The sequence below is a fragment of the Lepisma saccharinum genome, chromosome 9, assembly GCF_977018435.1.
Source record: "Lepisma saccharinum chromosome 9, izLepSacc3.1, whole genome shotgun sequence".
NCBI classification, from domain to species: domain Eukaryota; kingdom Metazoa; phylum Arthropoda; class Insecta; order Zygentoma; family Lepismatidae; genus Lepisma; species Lepisma saccharinum.
In genome coordinates this window covers 92,852,616-92,875,278 of record NC_139237.1, presented here as the reverse complement: position 1 = coordinate 92,875,278, position 22,663 = coordinate 92,852,616, and the positions used below count along the sequence as shown (strand labels likewise).

Here is a 22,663-nt window from a genome sequence, read left to right as displayed (position 1 = left end):
TGATTGATGATGATCTCCCCAATTTTAGCAGTCGACGTTAAATCGCCTCTTGTGCCACGTGGAGTTCCTTTTTGGGAAGCAAATTTGACAGACCGTACTCTGACAGGATGATGTCTAGCGCCGAAAATGCCTCAAGTTAAAAAAGGAACTGCTGAATCAAGGTAAGAAAATACATTACTTGCATGAGACGAGCGTAAATAATGTGCTTATTATTGTCTTCTTGTTTTCCAGTGCACGAGAAAGCGAGAGAAAGATAAACAATCTCTTTTTATACCCCGGCTTATCTTTGTTCAGCTTCTGCTAAAACTGGCGGTATATTTGCTGCACAAAGGAGAAAACAATACTCTACATGTCAACAATGTTGGGCAATAATTTGGTGGAAATAAAACCAAAAGGCTTGAATTACTGAAACGAATATCTCTCTCTCTCTCTCTCTCTTGTATAACTTTGGCGCTGTCATACTGTGAGAGGAGGGGGAGGGGGGATCTGTTAACCAAGTGTCAGATAAATTGAACTTTTGGCGTAGAAAAATGTTCATTCTTGAACAAGAACACGTATTTAATCACTTGTATAAAATTTATTATACTGCAATGTGTAGATTATCAGTTAAAATAAGAATACGTTTTTCCATGTTACGTAAAATTAAAGGTTGCGAGTGAGCACCATATGATGGCCGCACCATTCACGAACAGCTGGCGCGGAGTGATACGTTACTCGAAGTGAGACGGTTGTTTACAGAAGGGCGGAAGGTTCGTGATTCTTACTTTTTAGAAAGTCAGTTCATCGCCAACTAGGGCATTCCAACTAGAAATCCAGTTCCGTGTGATAGGAGCTTTAGCATTAAAATAATATGGCTTTCTAAAGAAAAAGGTTCTAAATTTCCTGTACATTCATTCCCACTAATCATAAACTTGCATTTCTCTCGTCTCAATCTGTTCTTAAGATTTGTAACATCCTCTTAGCAGACGAATTACGTGGCAGGAGCAAATTTGAAGCTTATTCTTACTGCTGACACGTGCGTGGCAGCAGACTCGGCCTTAAATGAAACTGAATTTTGCTAAAAATTGGCCCGGTCCCGGGGGGCTTACATGGCAAAATGGACTCTGTAATCAAAAGATTTTAAACATCGTTCTAAAGCTTAAAAATTAGCCACAACTTTTATTCGACACATTTTTTTGTCATTTAATTTGTTCAAAAGTTGCAAGGCAAAAACTTCAGAAAGTACTGGGAAAAATCCACTTTGTGAAGATTATTTTTTAAATTACGACAAAACCATCATTATAGAAAAATGAAACAGAATCTTTTTTGTAGTCCATCTAATGAGGATTAAGACTAAAAAAGGATTACCTGCCTACGACCATTGGTTACGGAGATACAAGTCATTACTGACAGTCTTACGAAATTGATGTTTGGGGGGGGAAGCACCGCGAGGAGGGGCGGGAACTTTTGGGATGTTGCACTACTAGTAGTATTCTAACTGACCAAAATTCAACGTTTACGAAATTATTCCCGACATGAAACCTTTATTGACTGGGCTATTGGGCACCCAATTGATGATATCGTGTGTGAGTAATGTTGACACATGCTTTCTGTGGTTCAACACATTATCCCTCACTAACTTGATTGTTATTGTCATTATATAGCGAACAAATGATCGGGATGTCTGATGATAAAAAGGTGCCCCAATCTAAGGAAGTGGACATATATCGAGATACTCCAGTGCGCTTACTTGGTATGTAAAAATTCATCAGTTGACTATAATAAAGTGTTAATTACATATCGAATCCATCTGTTTCAGCGCTGTTGAAACTGAGAGTGCCTTAACAAAATTCTCTTTACAGTTTTAGTTTTTATAACCAAATACAGAATACCTTTCAATTTTCAGAGATTACAAAATCAACAAGATTTTTCGTAAGGGTGGGAAATTTTATAAAAGAAAAATTATGTTTCGTATGATTGGAAAATGAACATTAGTAACAAGCTGTTGTGGAGATAATTGAAGTAAGATCTCCTAATCCGCTGGTAGAATGGATCTGAATTTTCTGAAGTTGTATAGGTACCAGTTAGATATAGTGAAAACACATTTAACTCGTTTATTTCCGAATTATTTAAATTTGTACTTACGTTATATGCATAGCGGAACATTTTTCAACTTGGGATTGTTTTATTCACTGAAAAAGCGTAATTTTTCACATTACAAGTATTTATTGGTGGTTGCTATATGGCGGGCATATCTTGACTCACGTTGTCTATCGTCGGCTGATATGCAATGCAGTGTCGTCAGCTGATATGCAGTGTTTCCAAACTTATGGACCGAAAAATGCCGCACAAACTAGTCACAAAAGGTTTTTAAGCGAAAATTGATCCACAAACCATTCACGGAAGGTTAGGTTCAGTTAGGTTAGGCAAACATAGAAAATTAAATTAAGAAAAAAAAACTGCTCGCACGTCATCTTTTAAAACTACCGTGTGGTTGCTACACTAACACTTATTAACTGAAAAATGATGGTTTGGTACTACTTTACTATACCGGAGACACCTAACAATGATTTATTTCGCAATTTTTTACATTGCTAACGTACTATTCTGCATTGCAGAACATTTCTTTAGGTCAAATAATGAATTTCTAATGAAAATAATGTCTATTTCTTACATTAACGAGTACTTGCTGTTGTTCCTTATTTCCCACAAACCATCCACGGGTATCCGCAAAATTCATGATAACCCCACGAACCATCACTGGGACGAGGTATACCTACTAGGTTAGGTTAGGCCTGTTAGGTTAGGTTCCATTAGCACTCCTTTCGTTCAATTTAGCATATACAGACAATACGAGAGCATATTGTGCTCTCGTGCAGAAAGCAAATGGCGGCAGCAGGAATAGCGCGTCGGAAATAGATTTTCGTAGAAAACCACATGCATTCGCATTAAAATGGATCAAAACTACATTCCCGAACATCAACAACGCTACAGAAAATGATTTGCGTAAGTACTTTATCCTGTAAATTTGAAGAAATCCGTCTCCGGTATAGTAAAGTGTTACCGATGGTTTTTAGGCTAACATATCCACAAACCATTCACGGAAGGTTAGGTTAGGCAAACGTAGAAAATTAAATTGAAAAAAAAAAAAAAAAAAAAAAAGCTCACCTTATCTGGCAAAACTACCACGTGGTTGCTACACTGACAGGGGGTTACATATTTGAACACACGGAACATTTGATTCACATAGTTGACTGTAATGGTGGCACAAGCTATCGTGCAACGGAGAGTCATTAATGTCGAAAATGACATTATTTACCGGCCGAACGAATGGAAAAAAACACTATTCCCAGCTTTCAAAAGTCCACAGGAACTCAATTCCATAAGTACTTTCCAGTCATTTCTCCTGTAAATTTGAAGAAATGTGTTTTCACTATATCTAACTGTTACCGTTGTGTAAAGTGGGGAAGGAAAGTTAACGTCTCATTTTTATAAATCACTTTTTGCAGTCTGTTTTTCGTGTTTTATTATTTTTAATTAACCTTTTGAAACAGAACATAGTAAAGACCTCATAAAACAAAAATACACCGAAAATGTAAACACAGTCACAAATAAACTCCTTACTAATCGGAAGAGATTCTGGACACTGATAAATTCAATTCACAGACACATCCCTTTTGAAGTGACACACAATGGCATTTCAGCTGTTGGTAATGATAGAGCTGAACTATTCAATCAAACATTTCAAAATAATTTTGAGTCGAATGATGTTTTAGATCATTCACCTATCTGCTCTCACACTTTCTATTGTCTTTACAGAACCAGAACCAGGTGAAGACTTGCACTTTCTTATCTCCTTTTCTTCTCACCGAGTATCTGGACCAGACAATATTCCCACTATTTTCCTTCAAAAAATATCTCTTGCAGCATTAGCCTTGTCTAGTTGGCTGCACATTTTATCACTCGGTGCAGTGCAGGTGTATTCAGTCAGAGTGGTGCAAGGAAATTACATTCAACCAACTAGACGGTAAGCGGTGTTCGAGTTCAGAAGATTCAACAAATGACTGTCTGCTGCTTTAAACAGTCATTTGATTAGTTAGCATGCACCACGTGACCATACACCAAACATACACCGGTCCGAAAGGTATTGCAGACGGTGCAGACACCAAATATGCTACTTGACTCGAAATAAACGAACTAGACGACTCAGTGTTGCACCGTGCAACCAACCAGATGCTTCGGTGCAAAGTGAGTCAAAAAGTGCAGCCAAATAGACAGGGCTATTTTACAATAGGTGCTTGTCTGAAGGCTGCTTCCCCACTCAGTGGAAGAAAGTAGGGATGTGCCGAAGCCGATTACAGATGTATGAAAATCGGCCGAAATTGACACATCGGCATCGGTATCAGCAAAAAACCGATATTTAAACCGGTACAGATTATACTAGAGTTTTTACCTTCTAATAAGTTTTATATTCTAGTTTTGTAAGATTTATTGAAAATTTGGTTATGATTCGTCCTTATTGTAGAGTTTTTGTAATAAAATTATTGCAAACTCATTCAGAGGATCAACCTAACTATAAATCGGAAATAAAACAGTACATTGCTGAACCAGGATCTGGTGTTGTATTGGAAATTCAAAAATGAATATTCAAACCTGAAGCAAGTCCTGAGAAAATACTTGGGCATACCTGCTGTTCAGTATTCAGTGATTGAGTGTTCAGTGTTGCTGAACAGATTTGAGATAAGAGAGGAAGTAGGTTACTTCCTGAAGTGTTTTCAAATCTCGTATTTCTGAAGTTGAATCTGGCAGAACAGGAATTCATTTTGCATTTCAAAGAACTGCTTGTGTACTAATGTTTAATCTCTTGAGAATCCATGTTCTTCTTAAAGGTTCACATAACATTTTGTAGATGCAAATGTACATTCGCATCTCTTGAGAATATATATGTATCTACATAATGATATGCAGTAGAAATGTACATAGCAAATTTATTTTTGTCATGCTGAAAATAGCATCCCATTTCTGTTTAATAATCTTATGTATCGGAATCGGTTAAATATCGGCATCGGTATCGGTTCCAAAAATTATCGGCGAGTACATCGGCATCGGTAAATTTTCAGCTTCGTCACATCCCTAGAAGAAAGCAAATATCATTCCTATTTTTAAATCTGACAATGCGAACGATACTACATGTTACAGGCCCATTTCTCTCCTTTCCCAACTTGCTGTTGTCTGTGAATAAATTTTGAAACAGACTTCTGAAATTCACATCTCCTTACATTAACACAACACAGCTTTCTTCCAAATTCTTCATGACTTACCAATCTGTCTTCTATGCAATCCTATGCTATAATTGCCATTACTAATCGTAATCAGTTGGATGTTGTGTACTTTGATCTGTCAATAGCTTTTGATTCAGTGGATCACCATTATTTAGTGCATAAACATAATTAACATCACTGGAAATACATTAAAATGAAGGACTATCTAAGAAACAGACAACAACATGTTATACTTCGTGGAATTCATTCTAACTGGTTTCCTGTACCCGTTATATCTGGTGTGCCGCAAGGAAGCATTCTTGGCTCTCTATTATTTGTATTATATCTGGATGATCTCACAGACCTCTATAATTCCTCCATTTCAAGCACTATTCTAATGTTTTCTGATGATTGCAAGATTATTAGAGAAATATAATGGCCATCAGACATGCAACTTCTCCAAAGTGACAAACAGATTCTCTGAATGGTACAAGCGATGGAAATTGTCCATAAACCCTTCTAAATGCTCTTACATAACAATTTCATTGAAACAAGACATTCTTGAAGTAATTACACAGTCACTGACCTCCCTCTAACAAAAGAAGCACAACAGCAAGATCTAGGTATCCTCATAGATTCAAAACTTTCGATAATCACATATGAATCACAAAAAAGGTGTATGCTAGACCTACTGTACAGATTCACTGAAATCAATATCCCAAAAGCACTTTCCATTTACTTCAAAACATTTGTGTCCCCATTCTAGAATACTGTTCACCAATTTGGAACATGGCTGCACTTTCTCGTACCTCCAAGATTGACAGTGTTCTCAGCTTTTTTCTCTCCATCGTTCAATACACAAAGCCTGCCTAAGAGAGATCTGCTTGTAATATTCCAGAAACTCTTATGTTTCAGATATGAAATTGCTACACGAGATCATTAATGGAAATTTAAAATGCAGCATCCCACTCCACAAACTCTCCCTCACAGTGCCTAAACATGGAGCAAGGAAAATTTTCACAATTCAACTCCCAGGCTCTCGTACAACGTTCATAATTCCATAGGCTACCGAATCAGTTCAATATCATCTCAAACGAAGTAGATATAGGCTATTCAGTTCATATTTATCTTTTATCACCAACATAGAGAAAATTGGGTATCAGTTCGTTATATCGGAGACACTTTAAATATTTTCTGTTTCATATGGTTCGTATTTACCAATTGTGTATTGCGGAACATATTTGAAGGTGCCATTAAGGTTTTCACACGATTAGAAACATTTTTTACACTAAAATAAGCCATTTCTCGAAGTGTTAAGGAATGCACGTCATGATGCGAGCCCCCACAAACCATTCATGGATAGCCCCAAAAACCATTTGGGATCGTATAACCATCCACGAATAGCCCCAAAAACCATTCACAGAAGATTAGGTTCAGTTAGGTTAGGCAAACATAGTTCAAAAATGGCATGGCAAAAATACATTTTCGCTTAAATTGAAGCAACGGGAATTGATTTCCGACTGAAATAGATTGAAAGATGAAAGAAAATACCTTGAAGAACTTCGACAATGCTACAGAAACTGATTTCCGTAAGTAGTTTCGCCTGTAAATTTGAAGAAAATTGTCTCTGATATAACGAATTGTTACTGAAAATTGTACATTAGTAATGCTTTTGTGAAACTGATCGGTTTGCCTTGGTACTGTTTAGGCTAGTTTATTTTTTATATTTTATTTTATCCTTTTTTTAACTGTAATCTACTGTTTTACTGTTGTTTCATTCCAGTTTAAAATGGCTTCTGCTGTACTGGAAAAATTTCAATAAAAAATAGTGTTTTATGTGGGTCATTATAAGTATTTTTTTTTTACTATCCTTCCATGTTTTCAAATTACTACTTGAGGCTATGCAAATGAGGTTGGAGAAGCTTTCAGGGCACAGCTGCATGTCAATTGGGTTCGCCTTAGCTATGGAGTTGCCATGGCTTACGTGACAGCAGACACATATGATAAGGGTATCAAAACGAGTAAGGTAAGTAAAATATGCCTATGGTTTTAAACATTTTTTTATTGGGTCCTTGCGACACAGGAACATTTCATAAGAAACACAAAAATATTCATGTTTCGGGTTTGTTATCAAAGTTCATAAATTACCCAATGAATAGTATTGATGGGTGATGGTTCCAATTGTTTTATTTTTTTTTAAATTCTACTAGCAGAAATACTAATTATCGTAGAATTTTGGCATAGTCACATGAAATTTGAACCTTCCTTAAAGTAATGAGCACTATTTGGATTTAGAAAAAAATGTTATTTATGTTGCAAAAAAAAAAGGAAGAGAAAAACAATTTAAAAATTACTAGGGCTGAGCCGATGCCGATGTATCAGTATCAGAAAGTATCGACTGGAACTTTTTTACAGATACTTTTCCGCATTTTGACAGACTTCACAAGAATGCCTGTAAACACTCCCCCCCCAGTCTAATTATCCTGGAAATTATGCAAAACTTTCTCTTTAATTGGCACCAGTTTTGTGTGAAAAAAAATGTGTGGATGACATAGCACGTGATTTAATATTGTAATGCAATTTTTGTATATATTATATAGCAAATATCTTTGTCAACTGATGCATATAATGAGAGTGGAATACTTATACACTATTGTTAATGAATGTTTAATAACTTTTAATTATTAAAATTTTCAAAAATCGGTGGGAGTCAGGAATAGTATTGGCATCAGTATCGGTTCAAAGTGCTATTGGCCCAGCCCTAAAAATTACCTTACGCAAGCATGCATACTCCCCATGAACAACGCATTCTCCTTTGATAGAAGCAACAGCAAGTATCATAGAATAGCGGGGAGGAATGTAGAAGTACGTAAACCCTAAATTTCCACCGTATGTGTTAACAGAGAAACCCTAAAATTCCACCATATGTGTTAACAGAGATGTACATTGAAATCGAACCATGTAAAAATTGCATACGTAGCATGATGAAATCACAATAAAGCAAAAGGAACTTGGGCCTAATGATGTATAGAGGCACATATTTTTGGTAAATAAAAAGGCAAAATTTCGGTACAAAAACTGGGTCAATTTCGGGTTCAAAAGCGGTAAATAAAATAAAATATCGGTGTTATAGCGGTGAAAAAAATGGATGAAAAGTGGTATATAAAAAGACATATTGGTTTTAAAATTGTGAAAATAATCCTAAATTTGATTTAAAAACTACACTTACTCCACAGAATTAACATTTCACTTCTAATAGCACATTTATGTAGTTATCAGAGTATTAAGTTTATTTCTGTGTAAAGGAGTCCATTTTTGCTTCTCCAATATTAACAGCACAATTAATCAATTTTCCGGGAATTGCATAACTCTCAGGATAATTCAGACCTCAGAAGGTGTTGCGTCGGTGAATAAACCCTGAATTTCGTGTTTAAGAGTTAATTTCGCTTTTTGCAGTTCATTTCGCATTATTTCGTGACAAAATATGGTCACAAAATGCACCTCACACATTTCAAAACCATGAAAAATTAACGCTACAATGTGTTTTTTCAAATTTTGTTTTTTCGTCAAAAACGAAATATGCATGCCCCTAATGATGTAATATAAACAGTGTTACGTAACTGTTGCATTCTATGTAACCAGGTGACTGCAATGGAACGGTGGAAAATGATCAGTAAAAGTCAGCTTTTTTCATCTTGGTCTATAATTTGCCCTTTAAAAAAATGGGCAGTCAAGTCTGTATTTTTTGTTTTGACGAGTGTGATATGTGATTCTGACTTCGGAGCAAAGCATTTGATCTTGCCACCAAAGTTCATGTAATCAATCACCACTCCTTCTCAAAAGTTGCTAAATAAAACAGATACAAACACAGCAATTTGTGATTTTCTTGTTTTTATTACTGCATATTGGGAGATACCAGATGGCTTCTGGAAAATGTAACATTACTCTGTGCAAGCACAGTACAGCACAAAAACATGCAGGGTGCAAGTTCCGATTTCATCGTGGTATACAGGGATTTTCTCATGGTTCTTTTTCTATTTATGTCTGTTAACACATACTTTGGAGTTTTAGCGATTACTTACTGCATGCTTGCTTGAGAATGATTTTTCACTTCTGTATACTCCTATATGATTCTCCTCTTGAAACCAACCATTTCTTTACTGCCATCTTGGTTACAGACTGCTGCTGCCATCTGAGTCACGTATGTGGTGTTATGGGGTTTTGTAGTTAGATTAGGTAAGTTAGGTTTAGGACTCTTTAGTATTGAAATAAAGTCTCTAAATGCTTTTGTGGTTAGGTTAGGTAGTTCAGGTTTAAGTCTTAGCATAACAGTATTTTCCATAAACTCCTTCGAGCCTGATGCTGTCAGTAGTCTGTGGAATGCCTTTTCATGGAATATTTGCATGAGGTACCTTTAGCATCTTCCTTTCGCTGGTAAAAATAACTTTTTGGGAGGCCGTTAACCCACTGTGCCCCCTCAAGAATTACATCGATTTTTTTTTTTGACAGATTTTGATATTTTACGTAATACAAAAGTGGTTCCAGCTTGCGAAAACACAAATAACAGAGGTATTTGATTCCAAAGTATGGCCTGCAAGTAAAACAAACTCCTATTCTGGACCACTTCACTCCTTTTTTCTGTAAAAATTTCCAAACAGCAGCAATGTAACAAGAACGTCAAATTACTATTGCCTCCTAACCTAACAAATATTTCCAGTATGAACAAAAACAAGACAAGACGAGGGGAATCTGTAAGACCACAGAAGTGTAATTGAAAAATGTGTCAGAGACAGTTACATATTGTCAAAAAATGTTCTGGTTAGCATGGAGCAATCCAAGTTCCATTTCGAACACCGAAAAAGGTATTCCACCAAACAACCCTCCATTCCTATAAAATTGTGTTCTGCACATGACACAGTTTCTTGTTCCTGGTTACTAAACCATCTTCCTTCAACTCATGGAAATAAATCACTGGCTGCCAGCTGAAAAATGCAGTAATACTGAATATATCGGAACACTGTCCAACATTCATTTTGGTTCACAAGCACTTAAACACTACAGATGCACGCCCATGTTTACAAACAATAAAACCAAGTATTATGTGACATGAGGGACCCACTTATTGCATCAAACTGAAATACGTTCTTGGCCAAGTGCTGTATTTCATCTTCTGACATCATGCTAAATGCTTTCGTTGTTACGCTAAATGTAGTGTATTTATGCTAAGAGATGTAAACCTAACAAGCCTTACCTAAAAAATAAAGCTTTAGGTGCTTACATCAGAAGATGAACCGTGCTTCACAAGATGTTTGAGTTTGTTGTCATAGGTCATACCTGCATGCAAAGTGCACCAAAACGTCTGCAGAAATCTTGCACCCTCAGATACTTTCATTGAAATTGTGTACACTTGTAGCTTTGACCTAGGTAAGAAATCTTTTTTTTTCTTCTCGGGGCCTTATACTTGTACAGTTACAGGAGGTGAAAAGTGCTACTCTACTGTATGTCTCTCCTGGCTCTTCATTGCAGGAATGTAGTACATTGATAAAATAATTATATTTCAACGGGGGCAGGGTCCCACACATTCTCGGCCATTTTTTTTTCAGCACCATGCTTTGGCCACCTTTACCCCCCCCCCCTGCCCCCAGATACCCATTGATTTGAGGCTGAGTTAGCCCTGTAGCCACTTTTATGTGGGGACAAAGCTGGAAAAATTCCTGCTTTAGATCACCCATGCTGGGAATCAAACCCAGGTCTCTGGTGTGGCACTCCAATGCCCTACCGATTATACTAATACCGATTGAGAACTGATTAACTTGTGTGTGTATAAAGTAGGGTGTTACATGAATTCACAGGTGAAAATGCTATAATTTGTTTAGTAGTAACATATACCTATCTTCTGAAATATTTTAAGAACAGAAGTGTATGAAAGGTTGTCAGCAGGGCATGAACTATCATAGGGGAGACCTGGAGTTTCAGTTCCTCCTGGTGGGTGACCTTGGATGGGGAAATGTTGTCTGAGCATGGTGCAGATCACATCACCTTTGCTATGGTCGATATTGAGAATGGGTCATCATATCCCCCTCCCTAAAGTGCCTTCATGGTATAGTGCAATGCAGTGCACTAGGGATGACTTTTTCTTTTGAACATAAATGTGAAAGACTTGTTCCACTGGTTGAAAATATTGTTGGAGGGATGTATGTTATTTTTTTAGATGCCTTTCCCAAGTGACACTGCTCGGAAACACAAGGTGATGAATGCAGTCATCGATACCTTGATATGGCAGACCTTGGCTTCTGTCGTCATACCTGGGTTCACGATCAACAGAGTGTGTGCAGCGTCTCTCCACCTTCTCAAGAAGTCGACAAAACTTCCCACCACCACGAGGAAGTGGGTTACGACTGCCATCGGCCTCTCCTGCATTCCGTTCATAGTCCATCCAATTGACACGCTTGTTCATTATGGGATGGACCACACTGTCCGCAAGATGCTTGGTACTGGACCTACTTAATTGCAGGGCCTCATTTCCAGAGGGCAACAGTCGTAGTTCATTTTGTAGAGATTCGGTATGTTTGGTAGCTTGGCAATAACAACTCAAGGTTTTGCCCTTTCTCAGGTAATGTAGCTTTACGTAACATCATGCAAGTGTGAGAAAGGAAAACTGGTGAATTAACGAAGTAGTTTTTGTGAAGGACAAAAAAATTGCAATTTGCAGGCTACAATTTGTACTTAATTGAGGAATGTTAACATGCAAATAGAGATGTGCGTTCCAAAGAACACTACACGTTGTTCGTGTGTTCCTGCTACACCCGCTGGGATTGGTAGGCAGCGAGTGAATTTCAGAGTATAGAAGCCTATTCTCTTATAGTACAAGGAAACATTGTTAAGACCACAGGAGCCTTGTACTTTATTTTTTATAAGTGCCTGGAAATAATACTGCATATTATTTTATTGGAATGATCAGTTTATTAACATCTCTTGCATGTTTATTTTTAATATAGCTCAAAACTTTTGGAAGTTCCTTTTCTGTCTCTCGTGCGCTTCCCTGAATTACAAACCACCTTCATTCATCTGTGATGTGCTCATTGTCATTTCGATGGACAACTTCATTCTTTTCTATTAACTAAAAAAGAAACACATTACGTATGTACAAAATTCATTCAGTACCTCTGCAAAGAAATTTTATGCTTGTTCAATTGATTTTACACAATGACCGAGAGGTTTATTATGAAAAAAAATATAAGTACAGTACGTAATGTCATTTTTAACATGCAAACATTTAAAGCCAGTGGCTGGGAAAATGCAAGTTTTCCCTGTATGTGGGTTTTTCACTTCATCAATATTTTAGACTGGCAAAAATCATATCCAGCATACACATTGATTTCTTATTGGTCACCACGATAAAGAATACATTCAGCTGTGTTTTATGGGTTTTTGGTCATTCTGATATCCAAATATTTCTAGGTTCTTATTGAAGGAGAAAATATTTTGCTTGTTTGAATGTACAGCAAAGTCTTAAGAAGTATCAATCAACAAGTGAAACAGGATTTCACTTGTGCACAAATAAGTCAGTTGATGTGGTTGGACAATTAAGCTACTGCTAAACCATCAGTCTATCTTATCAATGATATTTTCAGTAAGTCTTCTTTCTCAACTACACCATCTGAAATTTTCAAAAGCATGTACCTAAAGTCAGTAGCGTACGCAGGATTTCATCAAGGGGGGGGGTTGTATCTAAAACTTTCTCCAAATTCACATTACCATTGTTTTATTATACTTTAATTAAGTAATAATACTCATAATTAATTAATAATACTTATATTTAATTAATTTGTTGAATTACTACTAATAATAATACTAATACCACTACTACTATTAAGTAGTAGAGATCTACATAAATATAGTATTTATGAAAGCAATAAAACGAAATTAATTTCTAGTAATTCGATTTTTAACAAATTCTAGAGCATTTTTTCTTTCTTACGAAATAATTGTCTACTTAACGAGATGAGACATTTTAAGTGTGAAGAAAATCCATAAAAACAAGAAAATATATTTAAAAAAATTGAAATAATGAAATTACGAAACTCATCCAAGAAGCTGTGGGGGTCTGGTCAGTAGGGCATCTGACAACCATGCAGGAGATCCGGATTCGATTCCCGGAATTGGTTGTAATTTTTCCGGCTTTGTCGCCACATAAATATCCCCGATAATTCACATCTGGATTGTCTCACTGTTATTACCAACAAAACATTTTACAATAATTAAGCTTATTGTCGTTTGAATTCAGAAATTCAAACGTGCCGCGGGAAGGTGGAGTGGTGACTGAGTTATTCTTGTCGGCCTAGCCTTCGTCTATACATTAGCCGCTTTCAACGAACCAAGAACTTTCTTTAGTTAATGCTCATTGTTCACACAAAAAAATAAATGATCATTGAACATTGTTGCAGCAGAGATACAAAACAACTTTTTCTCTTTAAAATCATAGTTGCCCTTATACATTATTTTCAAGGCATTCACTCTTAAAGACGCGTGTTTGGAATGCTGTCCTTTTCTCCGTGCTGCATGGGAATAATAATTCAAATTATATTATTATTATTATTAGTAGTAGTAGTAGTAGTACTGTCGCAGGTCCTTGACAGTGATAAATTGGTCATTTTTATTTTTTCCACAGCATTTTTCATAATATTTCAAAAGCTCAAGGGGGGGTTTAAACCCCGTAACCCCCCCCTTGCGTACGCCACTGCCTAAAGTATTCAGAATATCCATATGCATGCATGCATTATTGTAATAGTTTCTGGTGCTGCAACTTTATTTCAATCACATGTAAACAAGACAAGCTTGTTCTGGTTCATAATTTGGAACATCAACACAGTAACCAAGGCAGACCAATCGTTCCAATTTCATAACTTCAACCATTCAAATATGATAAGACATCTTTTACTTACTTTCAGTTATCCTCGGCTCCACCTGTCCATTTCTTTTCACATTCCAAACACAATCTGTATCAAATTGTGTTTATTGAAAGTGGCAAGAGTGAATAGGATATTTTTACCTTTGATTCCATGTATACAGCTATTAATAAGAAGGAATACATTGCACGCTGAAGTTTGTCACAAACTAATACTCAAATCATGTGTTCAAAATATCTTATACAAGATATTTGCAAATTGTTACTTGTTAAAATGTTAATTTTTACAGCAATTTTCTCTAATCATATGTTTTGTGTTTAAGTGTTCTTGTGAAAAGTTATTTCTATATTATCTATAATATTTTCTTTTGAAATAACATATTTTTATAAAACATTTGCATTGCAAATAATTTTAGTTCTAGTTGCTCAAATGTAAGCCAGGGTTACGCAGACTCTCAACAGCAATAACAAAGCATCAACATACAATGAGAGTTGCAGGGTACAAAATAGATCTGTCATTTAATTTCAGTTGATTCAGAAGTAAACATGTTAAGTTGCCAACCCTTTTTGGGCTTTTCCTTTTTCACAGAAGCATAAGGGATTGAAGATTATATATCCTGCACCAATAATAATGCATAGTCAAAAATATATTTTAAAATTTACGTTTAGTTGTCATCTATGATCAAGCATATGAAATGCTTTGAACTCTTTTACATTAAAAACACTGTTTTTTTTTTAAATAGAAACTTTGCTCTCATTGATACAAAGGACCACTAAATAGTGGCCATAATAAAGCAGCCATTTTGCATAGGAAATCAATTTTGCAATTTTCTTGTGAAATGAATTTTACATGTTACCATGGGTAAATAAATATATATGAAGTTATTGTTTTAAAGTGCAGCTGTCTTAAATATTTTAAACTATTTTTGAACATAAATATAGCTCATATTTTTAATGGTGGAATCAGCAAATTTGGCTGCATGTTTTTTTTTTTCTTCCTAAAAGAAGATACTTCAATAACCTGCTTGAAGTGTTATTTTAGATATATATTTATAGTGTTATCACATAACCTGTTTGTTAACATAGTACACATGACAATAATGAGTGAGAGTTTTACAATTGAGGATATTTATGTATTTAGTGTTTATTTTGAAGAGTTGAGCATAACTTTATTTGTGCACCACACACATGCATTATTCACTAAGACAATTTAGTGAAACTTATCTTGCCACCATTGTAGCTTAACAAGATAGAAAAAAAAAATTGAGTTATTTTGAAGCAGCAATGCAACTTACGTACATAAAAAAATATGGACAGTATTTGATAATGCATATTCTCATGTAATGAATTTTCATAATTGCAAACAAATTATTCAAAATTACACTTTGTTCTTTTGGTTTTCTGTACCGAATGTCTGTAGATGCCCATTATGTCGAATCAGAATCCACAACAAACATGTGCATTATCCAGATCTGATTTTTTTTTAACCAAGTAGTTGTGTTTGGATTGTTGTGTAACATTTCTGTTCTTCCAAGTTATTGCCAAAGAAAACTATTGTTAGTTATTACAAATAAAGTAATATTGTTAGTCAAATTGTAGTTTAGCTTATCACCTTCAAGAAAATAGACTTTTAGCAACATAAAAGACACATTCCTGTTTGGGGAATAAAAGACGCAGTTGACAATAATTAGAAGTAAGCGAGTTACTATCTTTTCTGCGAAACTTACTTGTGAAGGTTCTATTAATTTTGGTGGCTTCAGTCACCATCCACTTGAGAACTCGTAGCTTCACTGCAATTAATAGACCATATAAAAGTTAGTTTTGCGGGAAAACTTAGTAACTTGCTACTTGAAATTTGAGATTTTTCCCCCAAAATAAATCTCTTGCTACATTCCAGCCATGCCAAGAAACCTGGAAATTAACTATTTTCCTTACCTTTGGCATCATGCTTTTTTTTTAACATCCTGGAAAACTGCTTCGCTGGCCAAAGGTCTAACTGATCCTTAATATTTCTTAATTACAGTGACAACGTAGCAATTCAAAAAAAGAAGTCACAGTGATGGAAGTAAGAAAACATTATATTTGAACTAGTGTACAATATTTTATAACAGCTTATTGCACGTCATTATTTCAGCATGTGTATGGACACCAACAGTTCACAAAGGAAAGATAATCTGCTATCAGGAATGTACCATATCAATTGTCGTACACTACACAAAATGGAAGTAACACTTTTAAAAAATAATTTTTGTTTTCATTTTTTGTACAAATACAAGTTTGGAACTGGAAGAGCATTTCAAGCTAGTTAACAACATTCATCTAAGCAGGAATGTGTTTTCCACACAAGAGCTACGTATGAATACAATGTACCTAAAATGTACACAAATATACATGGTATTATTTTACGCATCAAAATGTTACTATTTGGCATGCTACTTATTGTTAAATATTTACATTTTTCTCCACAAAAAATGCTGATATGAATTACTTCGTCAAAGTACGCAACAAGAATATAATGAAATAATTGTCATACTGCAATAGTCCTTTAATTCGGTCAATAAAATTTTCCATTTGCTGCTTCTTCACCTTTAGCTTTTCTATGGGCTCATCATTCACAGCACTTGCCTTGAATGTGATGCAAATATCTCTATGGCCAAAATATGGGGAAAAAACATTTAAAAAAAACACTAAGATTTTGAAATGCTAGAACATTTTGTTTCTACAGCTGTATAGCTTTTCTCACATTGGAAATAAAATTATTTATAAAAAGGCTACTAGCTTTTTTGCTTTATAAAACTTTTTTTACCATTATTTGCTGCTTCTCCAAATTGTTATTCCTTAGTTTTCAATAATACAAATCGCAACTGAAATAGTTCAATGTTCATAAAGCACTGACAAAAGTCCATCTTTCTATCTAATACGAAGATAATTTATTCCAGTATCCCACCCTTGAGAGTTTCCTTATTGATATATTTTACAAAATGAACTATTTCAAAAATGAAAAAAATAGTAGCCCTCAAAGCAGTTAGTGCTAAATGTGACAAATTGAAAAGCAACCCATAATTGCAATTGATAATATAAATCGTGTCTTGACTAATTTGAGTTTACACAATTTGCAAATGCACCTGGTATAAATTTCCCTGTATACTGGTTACTGCAAAATGGTTTTATGCTTTATCGGTTTCTGATAAACCAGCATAACCAAGCCTATTTAGCAGGATTCAATACATTTTCTCTGCAACTCAACTCGACCCTCCACAATAATGTATCTACAATCGCATTGATATTCTTACCTGAAATCTTGTAGGGATTGATAAGCAGCAAATACTAATTCTTAGCAGCTAATTTCAGGACTAGATATGCACATGGGAAGACAAATGTGCCAGTTCAGTGGTTCTTAAAACAGAAAGAATGTTGTCATTAAGTCATTACACCATATTTCCAAGTGTTGGAAAATATGGTAATGACAAGCATAAAACAGTATTCTCCAACTTTATGACACCGATGTCAGCAGAAGAAGGGTATAAACATTACATGGGTCGTTATTCTATCATGTGTAGGGAAGTTAATATCATTGCATCTATGCTTCATCCTGTGTGTGAGAGGATGAAACAAGAGCATTCTCCTACTAAACAATCATATATTCTGAAATGCCAGGTGCTGTAATGTCATATTCAGTCTGTTTGTTTATTAATTTGGGAGTTACTGAACTCGAGCCACTCAAAAAGAAACTGAAATACTACAATGCTAGCCAATATTTGTGAAATGCAACACAACTAAAAAAAAAAATATTCAAAGCCTGTTCAAGTAAAAATGATGTCTTATTCTGAGATAACATAATTGTTCCAGCGGGATTTCCTAAGATCTGGCCTGGCTTCATCATGGGTGAACTGGAAAGGTTACATTAGAAACTGAGATTGCAACACCACCTTTCAGCTTACTGACACGTCAATTTACAAGAATATAATAATAATAATAATAGAAACGGCATACTACTCGCATGCCAACAATGAACTATTCAAATCTTTGTACTCTCGCAGATATAAGTAATCTATCTTTTTTTTATACAAACATTCCTATCAAAAGTGAACCGAAAAATAGCAACAACAAAGTTAACTTTTCCCTACAAAGGGCTTCAGTCTAAAGTAAGGAAGATACGGGAATAGTGATGGGAAATTCTCAAAACTTTTATACTCTTATCTTCCACGTTTCCTTGTCACTGAAGAGGAAGGAACAATATACAGTACATATATATATATCAACATAAAGCAGCTCTTTGCCTTTAAACTTTTGCAAAAAGCAAATGGAGCTATACCTAGCACTTGTACAAAGCATGAATTGGATTACAGAAATGCAACACTTTTCTTTTATGTAGACTTAAAGTGGAACATATCGATGGTCTTACCTCCTGGGAGTACGATTCATAAAGGATCAATCTCGTTTCAATTGGCATTACCTTTTGCTCACTGCCTGCGCAGCGATCAAAAAAATACAATTCGTACGGTAGTTTGGCATCACATGAAAGAGCTGAAAACAATATATACACACACATAAAGGAATGTAGGGATAACTTGCAACTAAAAAGCACCTGAACTGGAAGAACACAGAGAGCCAAGACTAAGTCAAAGGATGAAGTGTCTTATGCAGCACAACGTTGTAGGGGTAAAGATACGTCCAACTCGCATGCACACACACAAGAGTGCAGAGGTCAGTTGGTAGGTAGGTTTCAAAGTCAGATTTCCCTCGTGACTCCACCTGAGGTTACCTCGAAGCCTTCCGCCCATTCTCTTGCATGGCCCTTCGCCTTGCAACCTGTCTCTGGTGCTCGTATTCAAAATCTTCATCTGTGAGGTTCACACGATGCACCTGCAACATGAAAGATTCTCTGTCAATTTCTAGGAAAAGGCATGTTATTAACAAATTAGAGACAGTCAGTTTCACATTATAACTTTTTCAAACACTATCCTAATGTATATGAGTTTTTACAATCAAATAAACACAATGATACACCTAACCTAACCAAAATGTTACACCGAAAATTGTGTTTATTGCTTGTAAAAATCGTCAACTGCAAGAGAAATAATTCTACAATGTAAGCAATATGTATACACAAGAAGGGGGGAAAAGTTGCCAGCCAAAAATGAAGAAGTAAACATCTTGGCAGGGCTTAACCACAATTAGTTTTTCATTTTTAAATCTTGTCTCTCCTCCTTATGAAGCTACATGAAATGATGAAAGCAAGAGGCGCCAAAAGTGAGCACAGTTGAAACTCTTTATTTTATTAAGATGTGAGAAAGTGTAAAATCTGGGAAATAACATTTTGCTTTATTGGGACCATGAAGATTGAGTGTATAATGCACGAAAATCTACAATCGAGTTTCCACTGTTTACTTATGTGTGGAGGAGAACATTGAAGAACATTTAAGCCTGAAACAAAACAGCAGAGTATGGAATGACATAATTCGAAAGCAAAGACATCAGCTACGAAGATTATGCAGTGAAGAGGCTGAATTTCTTCAACAAGGGCAAACCCTCAATTACAAGACAATGATATTACCACTACACCATCGGGAAGACAGCATACTTAATACTGAAATACATAATAATTTATATTATAGAATATGGAAATCTTGTGGAAAAATAAAATTAAGATCATGCATTGGAGCAAATATGATTCTTTAGCATGGAAAAAATTATACCTGGTATACAATGAATTCTTCTTCCATAACATGCTGGGGTAAGTTCCGTAACACTTCTAATGTTTCGTACATCGTGGGGCATTTCTTCAAAGTCTCGGTTTTCCCCAGTCCGAACTTCAACAGCACCAGAGCAACCTTGAACACTATCTTCACTCCTGAAACAAACAGGGAAGCATTGAGTAACTATACTTTTTTTCTTTTTTTTTTTAGTTGGTTTTATTGATTGATTCCTTGACTTGATTTAGTTTACTTCGTTTTTCTGCCACTTGTGGCTAATCATGAATATGAGGATGAGTCATGATATGCAGTGCTTGAAAAATGTTCTTCAAAGCTAGGCGCCAGCTCTGAAAATCAGGTGCCAGGAAACCACCTATTAGCAATTGTGCATACTACAGTAGTTTCGAAAGTCGCACAATCCAAACTTTGAAAATGTATATCATGAAAATCGTAAGAGATATTTACACTGCGTTTTCTGCACTAAACTAATCCTGTAGGCTATCACTGGGTTCATAAATTTATGTTAGCCTTAAACTAAATAAAAGCAATTACATTATTTTAAGAAAACATTGTTAACTTGCTGAAAACATCTGAGAACTGATTTTCAACAAAAAATACCAACTCTTAAACGATTTGTGGGATCATATGTTGGTGTTTGACTGCTTTTTAAACAGTTGCTTTGTGAGGTACAGCAGAAGCAGGGCATTTTTATTGGAAAATCTCTTGCACGTGAGTGTAAGAATGAGTAGTAAAAGACTCTTCAGCAATGCACACGCACTGCTCCCATGAATATTCCATGCTGAATCAATTAAAGCAACAGAGGCTTTATTAATGCAGAAAACCAGGTGTAAATATCTCTTACGTTTTCATGATATACGTTTCCGAAGTCTGGGTTGTGCGACTTTTGAAACACACTGTATATAATGCTGAACTTCACGGTATTCAAAACATGCCTAAATTATTTGAGAAAGCAGGAAATTGGGTGTTGGGGGACAAAGGGTAAGAAATTGTTACCGACTCTATGGAATGTTCACGACGTTGATAAAAAAAAAAAAAATTGCTAACTTACGATGTACTGCAATTTGAACTTAGAATCATCAAAATTTCATACATATTACAGCAAAAAGATCACAGTAGCCAGGCTGAAATTTTTAGTCGACCGGGATTTTTCGGGCTCTGATGATATGATGAAATTGATGAAGACACACTCACAAAGAACACCCATGCCAAGGCTGAGATTCGAACCCAGGACCCCTGGTGTCATGTCATTGCACAGTGGAGCTGCAATCATCACAGCTCGTTCATTATTGTCATACACTCTCCGAGTACCATTTAAAATTAATCAAAAAGGTAGACACATTTGCAAATAAGGTACAAGAACATAACTAACCTTCACACAGGAACATGTCCCAAATCCTGAGAATAGTTGCCCAAGGTAGTGTGCGAGTGAACACACACAGAAACCATTCTGTCATGTATAATATGGGTTCTATCTTCTGCTTTTTCTGAAAATATAAAATGCAGGTATAAGGAAAATATAACCTAAAAAGGACATGGAAAAATATCGAAGATTAACCTGTTGTCAGGTTGTACCTCGCTGTGTATTCTTGTTTATACTCGCCTATGATGGCATCAATCAAAACATGTGTCACAACTACAATAAAATGCTATTATTAAGTGATTTGTATGTATTTATTATTTTATTAGAAATAATATTGGCATAAGATGTCAGTCGTACTTAAAATAAGAAACTCCCATTCATTCCAAATTATGCCAACACATTTTATTCTTTTTAACTTGAACATTTAAATATTTTAATACCATGTAATTTTTAACTAAAGAATTTCTTACTGCTCCATGAAAATCAATATTTATTTCATTGAAACATTGACTGAAAAGAAATCACGACAATACAGTACGTAACTTTTAATTTAATTTTCATGAATTTGAGATGTGTCCAATTTAGAAATTTTGTAACTGAACTCTCTTGCACAGGATTCAACTCATGTTTTATTAAAACACAGAACTTTATAGGAAGGTACTTACAAGATGCTTGTGAACATTTGGAGCAACCTTCTTCAGAAGGCCAAACAAAATCTCACCATCTACCTGCAACGTCTCCTGCAAATAGACATTAATAACAAATTCAGAATTACAGATGATATTCACATCACAAAATGTTTCCAGATTGTAGTTTCACAAGTATTGGCTACTTCCCAAGTCTTTAAAAGAGACTTAATCCTATACTGAAATGTATTTACTTAACTTTCTACTTTCCTGTGTGGATTCATCCATACAAAGATAAACAAATTCAACATAAAGTTCAGTTTAGTGCAAATGTTCAATGCCAGAGTGGAGATCAAGGTCCTTGATATTTTATTTTTTTATTATTATTATTATTATTATTATTTTAATGCTTACAATGAGCTTATTTGCCAATATACAGTACGGAGTCAATAGAACAATGATGTAAAATTGGAAAAATCACCTTAATGCACTGAAATGTGTACACCTGAACACACATGCAGTTATCCTGAACAAATTAAAGTTATTTCAGTTCATGCTGCACCTGAAAATTCTTAATTGGTGCAATAAAAGCGAAGTAACATCCAGAAAACACACACAATAATAAACTTTTACAATGCTTCTCATTACACTGAGAAACATGTTTTGTTAACATATTGAGTTATCTTGCATCCATAAGGCAATGAGCAAGACACTAGTTTTATATTTTGTTATGCAGAATCGGTTAATAATAAAAACTTTTAGGTGTCAAGTATTTACGAAGCTCCGTTTCACCTAAAAAAAAATCCGCTCAA

The 22,663-nt window shown here is 35.3% G+C and overlaps 2 protein-coding genes across 2 annotated transcripts in view; one reads left to right on the top strand and one right to left on the bottom strand.

Annotated features, from left to right (window-relative positions):
* The first annotated feature begins 1,483 nt into the window (after positions 1–1,483).
* Positions 1,484–12,922, top strand: LOC145992262 (mitochondrial fission process protein 1). Its single transcript, XM_083128634.1, has 3 exons — positions 1,484–1,732; positions 7,139–7,266; positions 11,452–12,922. Exons 1-3 carry the CDS (start codon positions 1,651–1,653, stop codon positions 11,746–11,748), a joined length of 507 nt encoding a protein of 168 aa, XP_082984760.1. The 5' UTR covers positions 1,484–1,650; the 3' UTR covers positions 11,749–12,922.
* Positions 12,923–16,205: 3,283 nt separating this feature from the next.
* The window catches only part of wkd (TBC1 domain family member whacked), a 50,517-nt gene continuing 44,059 nt past the window's right edge, over positions 16,206–22,663 (bottom strand). Inside the window, exons 6-9 of the mRNA XM_083128632.1 lie at positions 21,891–21,965; positions 21,235–21,349; positions 19,848–20,002; positions 16,206–19,014 (exon numbers count right to left, since the gene is read on the bottom strand). Coding sequence (XP_082984758.1) covers positions 18,910–19,014; positions 19,848–20,002; positions 21,235–21,349; positions 21,891–21,965 — 450 coding nt within the window. The 3' untranslated portion in view covers positions 16,206–18,909. The remainder of the gene's footprint in view (positions 19,015–19,847; positions 20,003–21,234; positions 21,350–21,890; positions 21,966–22,663) is intronic.